The sequence below is a fragment of the Balaenoptera physalus genome (assembly GCF_965194825.1).
Source record: "Balaenoptera physalus genome assembly, chromosome: 8".
NCBI lineage: Eukaryota > Metazoa > Chordata > Mammalia > Artiodactyla > Balaenopteridae > Balaenoptera > Balaenoptera physalus.
Window position 1 is genome coordinate 68052378 of NC_138887.1, and position 6000 is coordinate 68058377.

The 6000-nt window shown below is 39.9% G+C and overlaps 1 protein-coding gene across 16 annotated transcripts in view; it reads right to left on the reverse strand.

Moving 5' to 3' along the window:
* The window catches only part of AKAP9 (A-kinase anchoring protein 9), a 150368-nt gene extending 144368 nt beyond the window's left edge, over positions 1-6000 (reverse strand). For 7 of the 16 annotated variants that reach the window (XM_082471639.1, XM_082471638.1, XM_082471648.1 and 4 more), the window contains exon 1: positions 5125-5458. In XM_082471639.1, coding sequence (XP_082327765.1) covers positions 5125-5172 — 48 coding nt within the window. In that variant the 5' untranslated portion in view covers positions 5173-5458. Of the gene's footprint in view, positions 1-5124; positions 5460-5951 lie in introns of those variants that run through there. The other 9 variants (XM_082471645.1, XM_082471643.1, XM_082471644.1 and 6 more) reach the window with 3 other exon arrangements.

Below are 6000 nucleotides of genomic sequence, written 5' to 3' on the forward strand. Positions count from 1 at the left end.
AAAAAGCTCTCAATCATTACCGCATTTATTCTTCAAAACACCTGCTAAGAGTCATGGACTGTGACAGGATTATTCCCACAGACAATAAGGCACAGACTTCATGATAATTTAAATAAATGCTTGCCAAGTAAAAGTCCATAGCTGCAGTTGTAGGCGTTCAAAACTGTTAGTTGAACAAATAAGCCAGTAAATGTCTCCAAAGTCCTAGTGCCTCTTCTTGTATGACAAATAGCATATAAATACACATAGATGCCATGCCCCAGATGCAAAACAACCTTTATAAGTTTATAAAGAAAGTTTAAAAAATTCTGAAGCTTTCCAAATTAAACTTTTTAAAGAGATGCTAACTAATGCAATAAGATGCCCAATTTCAATTTCAATGGAAATGAATTGAGAAATAAATATAAATAATGTTCCTTATCATTTAATGTTTAACAATTTACCATGAGAACCTTTTTTAGCTTCCATATTAGAAGAAATTCACTTACATTTCAATAATCAGTGGCCTATAACAGATAAATATTTTACGGTCACAGTTTAGTTCTTACGACAAACTTTTTTATATATAAAAATAAGAGGTGTTTTGTTTGAAAATAATTTTTGCCCCAATCTTGTCATATTCCAGTCACTTGGATATGTCCTATCTTTTTCACTTCCTCTTTTCCATGTGCTCATTTGACTTTCAGTTTCACTGACAGGACACCACAGACCTCCTTGCCAAATCTCTCTTCATTGGATCTTAAGGCTCTTTTTTACCCAACCACTTCTCTATCCCTGTTCCTGCCATTTCTTGGAATGGCCTTAAAAACCTTTCTTCAATATACACTTCAAGAAACCTGTTCTGCCCATTCTTTCCTCCATATTCTCTCTTAAAGCTCATAATCTAAAAATCATGTTTTGCTTTGTTTTTTTTCCAACAAAGCCTAAAGGTCATGAATTAGTTTTTAACTCACAGACAACGCACCACTGTTGCAATAAATGTTGAAGGTATCAAACTCCTGTACCCACTTTGAAAGCTAAGCAAGCTACGTCACACATAAGAATTAAAATCTAGAAAGTTTAAAAGAAACAAGGATGGAGAGCAACTTTCTTAGTGGTGGAGCACTGTGTCTGAAATATGCAAAGAACAACTGTACACCATAACTAACTTTGTCTATCTGAGTGGAAACAGTAATTGAAAAGTCCTGTTATCAATAACCTACTATACAGCTTGCACAGAGCACCGTCCTTTTTTGCATACAGTTGGCACTACTTTCCAAACTGAAAATGCTCATTAAACAAATAAAAATCATATGATTAGTATTTACTGAATGCAATAGGCAAAAATTTTTAATAATTATTCAACAAATAATGCCAATTATATAAAATGCTGAATAGTTGATTAAAAACTTTGGTTTTACTGAATTCTACTACATTAGTAGAATGTTAAAAAGTATACCTAAGGTGAATTTACCGAAGTAATTTTATACTAAATACATAACTGTCCTCTAATTTTGTTAGCTAATATTATAATACTTTCTTTACATAATACTGTAAATAATTTTACTTGGAAAAAAATGAAGTCATTTAAAGTGAAGTTAGAATAGTTTGGATCAACACAAGGACAGCCTATGTAGTACCGTCCCTGTCAGCACCTTGCAGGGGGTTTAGCCCAGCTCTGAAAATATTTACTTAATGCAGTAATGTCTCACATCTCCACGGGTCAGGCTTCTTACTACATCAACACTGAGGAAGTAGCTGAGGACCCAACAGCAAACGAAAAAACCAACAGGTAGCAGAAGAACTAAATTGTCATAAAGCCCATTCACCAGGCTCCATCAATGCTGGGTTATTACAAACCACTGTATCAAGCTCAGTTACTGGGTTCTCTAGTCACAGCAAATCTAAAACAGCAAGTTAGGGGAGGAGGCAGAGGAGATGGAGCAAGGCAAGATAAGCACGTTCATGGCAATGAGAACTGACAGAGAAAAAGGATAAGAACTACAAAGCCAGAAAGGATATCTATAAATGTCTAATAATATAGAATCCCAACTATATAATGCAAGCAGCACTGGAATAAGAATTATAGTTCCAGGACTACACTAATGTCAGGGCCCTTGGGAAACCTAGTTATTCTGTGCCTCTTTTCCTTTTTCTGTAAAATGATCATAAAATATAACATGTTCTTCAACATACTATATTTGAAAAGCTTTTGTTTTTAAAAATGGCATTTAAACATTTTTACTGTTCATAAAAGAAATACACTGCAGAGAATTTAGAAAATACTAAAAGTGTAAAGAAAATTAAAATTGCCTATAATCCACCACTCAGAGATAACCATCATTTATATCTTGGTGCATTTTTTTTTCAGGTGTCTTCATATATAAATACATACATTTTTTTCAGTAACATTTTTATTAATCTGGCATTATTTGTTGGCATTTTCCCCAATGAGAAAGTTTCTATAGATTTATTTTAATGGCTGTATATACCAAAATTTATTCTCCTATCGCTGCAGATTTTGCTTGGTATAACACATTTTATAAAGTATACTATACTGTATACACGACAGGTCATTTAAAAAATCATCATTTATAGATATATAGAAAGGAAGTTTTTCAATGAACAGCTTACCAAACACCAAGTAAAAAATTTACAAGTTGTGGTTTGTAAAACTAGACTATCAAATACAATATTTAAGTCCAATGAACAAACAAAGACATTTAGAGAACCAAGTATCTGAATAAGTTTTAGAAATGATCATTTTAAGAGATTTCTAATGCCAGCAATAAGAGACTTCCAATCAAGAGAATTCTGTAAATTATTAAATTACAACATGCTAGTAAAGTAGCACCCATTAACAACTCATAGTCATTCTGCTCATTCATTCACTAAGCAAATATTTACTGAGTACTTACTATCTGATAGATATTATGCTAGACTACATTAGTATCAGTATCAAGAGCCTTCTTTGTAAAACAGTCTTAAAAATGAGGTGGCAACATTTAACACATTTTACCAAATGAAAAAATTCGCCCAATATCCTACTATACCATCTCTCTCATTCTACTTATTACCCAGTGTCTGTCCGTCCCACTAAACTTTGAGCAACTTGAAAACAGAGACTATCACCACCTCTTGTTATCTCCAGCTCTTGGTATAAAACAGGAGTTCGATACAGGTTTGCTGAACGACCTTACACTTACAATCCAAAGTTTTTAAGTCCTAATCTAAAAGCACACATTTATACAAATGAAGTAATGTCTACACTATTTTTGATGATGCTGTTTTCACTCTATTTTCCATGTTCCTATCAGTCTTCGTAACCTTAACGGCTGAATAATATTCCATCACACTAATATAGTTTAGAAAACGATTCTCCTAATATTGTCTTTGAAGTGTGTTCCAGTGTTTTTATATTGTGTCGCCAATGCTCCAACAAATATATCTTGCCTTACATGTCTCACAGATTTATTTCTGACTGGAAAAATTGGGATCTATTCTAGAAGATAATCTTCTACAATAAAAGTGAATGTTAAAAGGAGAAGATTTTTTACCCCATAGGCAGAATTTTGAAAGACAAAAAACACACATACACACAAAGAAACTAGAATTCTTTTTTGCCAAATCAAAGCAATTTAAATAAATCCTCTATTATGAACTGTGTTGTCCAAAGTAAACTATGTTTTTTGGACTGCTTCACATATACTTAGGAAAGATACTTCTGGAGACAGACAGTAAAAATTCTCAGGTAACAAACAGACAAACAAAATGTCTAATTAGAACAGAACTTCGATGCTTTTGGAAGGAGGTGCACACTTTACCTCCACTTTCTTGGATTCACAGATCACACTCAGACCCTCAGACTGCAGAAATGTAAGCAACTTTGGGCTTCTAAAGATGCCTTGATTCCCTTTTCCTTCCATGTATAGATCCTAAAGTAATAATCTACCGGATAACATACAAGCACTTACGCTTTGACCTTAGATAATATGAAGCTTAGTTCATATGTTCATGTTCATTTAAGAAACTTGTGCTAAGCATCTACCACTGTATCTCTGCAGTATGGCCCTTCAGTGATTACTGAAATCACAGACCCAGTCTCGTTTATTTGTTTATTTGGAGGAAGGGGAAGGTGAGGAAGAGAGAAGTAACAGTTAACTATATTGTAATTTAATTGAGGTGCAAGTATGATTACTAACAGTGATCTCTAATAAGACAAAATATAGTCTAAAAATGGTAATTTCATTATAGGGAGGAAGGGAGCCTTTGAGGCCAGACAAAAAATATGCTCAAACATGTAATTTTTAAAAGAAATATTCTATTTAATTTATATTTTGTCTATGTCAAATTTTTCATGAAACCCAGTGAATAATAATACCTTTTGCATTGTTTGCTTTACAGGTTTTTTCATACACACACTGGGACTCAACAAGATATATAAAACAATCCAATTATTTAAAGCAGGAATTCTATAGGTGTTGCTTAGAATATGGAACCTTGCGTCCCCAGGAGTTCCATTCACAAACTGCATTAACATTCCACACAATACAAAGCGCATGCCATGACAAAGACCTCCAAACACAAACATACAAAGCCATGCTTCTAAAAACGGCCCTAAAGCGAAGTTCACAGCTGGCACTTGTGGCACACTCAAGCCACGGCTGAGGCAGCTGTCACAGGCCAATCACACACCCAAGAGTGCCAGCGTGCCACCTAAGAAAGCCAAGCTGATGATGAGCGTACAAATCCCCTACCGAATAAAGAAAGGCCCCAAATCCCCACCCTGAAAAGCACAATGCCTGCACAACCCAGAAAACTCCCTAAAAAAGCGAAACGTTGGAGATTTAAAAGCAATAAATATCAGCTTATGGCAATACAGTAAAAGAGGGATTTTTAATGTTTGGGCATTCACAAGAAAGGAGCCACAGCACCCAATCATCACGGAAGTATCCGCTAGGTAGCTTATCACCAGGCTTTTTCAGTTGGAAACGGGAGAAGGCGAGGGGAAAACGCAGACCCTGCAGCACCTCCCTCCCCAGGCGGCGCACCAGGGCTGCTAAGATCTCCGCTTCCCAGGCCCCCTCCCAACCCTTCCCAGCCACCGCCTCCCAGCGCAGGCCGGGCGGCCTCCAGCTCTCTTACCTTGGCTTTGCCAGCCTCCAGCTTCTTCTGTCTCTCTTCGTCCTCCATAGCTTCTGCGGGGAAGGCCGGGAGAAGACAGGCAGGGGATCGGGATAGAAAGGAAAGGTCGGTTCACACGGGGATGCGACCGCAAGCTCCGCGGCCCAGGGAGCAGGGCTGGGCCAGGCGCTCCCCCCCGCCCGAGTGGAACTAGTCTCGGCGCTCACTGGCTGACCGTCTTCGGCCGCACGGGTAGCGTCGTCACCGCCGCCGCCATCTTCGTCTCCACGTAAACACACGGCGGGACGGGAGGGAGGGGGACGTTGTCCGCGCAGCCGCCGCGAGCCCGGCCGCGCGGGGCAGGTGCGCCCGCGGTCCCGCCCTGCCCCGCCCCCGCCAACCCCGCGCGCCGCCGCGGGGGCTGCCCCAACCCGGCCTCTGACCTCGGCGCCCCCAGACGAGAATCCGGCGGGGGAGATTCCCCCTTCCCCGGCGACTAACGCCACTCCCCAGGTGGCGGCCTGGCTGAGGAGGTGGGAGAGAGGGGGTGCGCCAGGGGCGCCGGTCGGACCCCCACCACCGTACAAGGGACTCTGGTCGCTTTTAAAACATGGAGATGTTTAAAATTTCAAGGGAAAAAAGAAAACACAGGTCCCTAAAGGTGAAATTGGTGAACGCTGAAAAACCCCAAAGCAAAAGATGGGGGGCCGGGAGGGGACGTACCGGACGACTGCTCAACCCGGAGTATTGGGAGAGCAGCCAGTAGCCCTCACTCCTTCCTTAACAGAAAGCCCCTCCCGTTTCCTCCCACGGGGCTGCCCAGTCTCCGGTTCATCTTCAATGCCCACCTCACGCGCCGTCCGGGATGGCTTTTCTGATCTCTTTGTTACCTCCAGC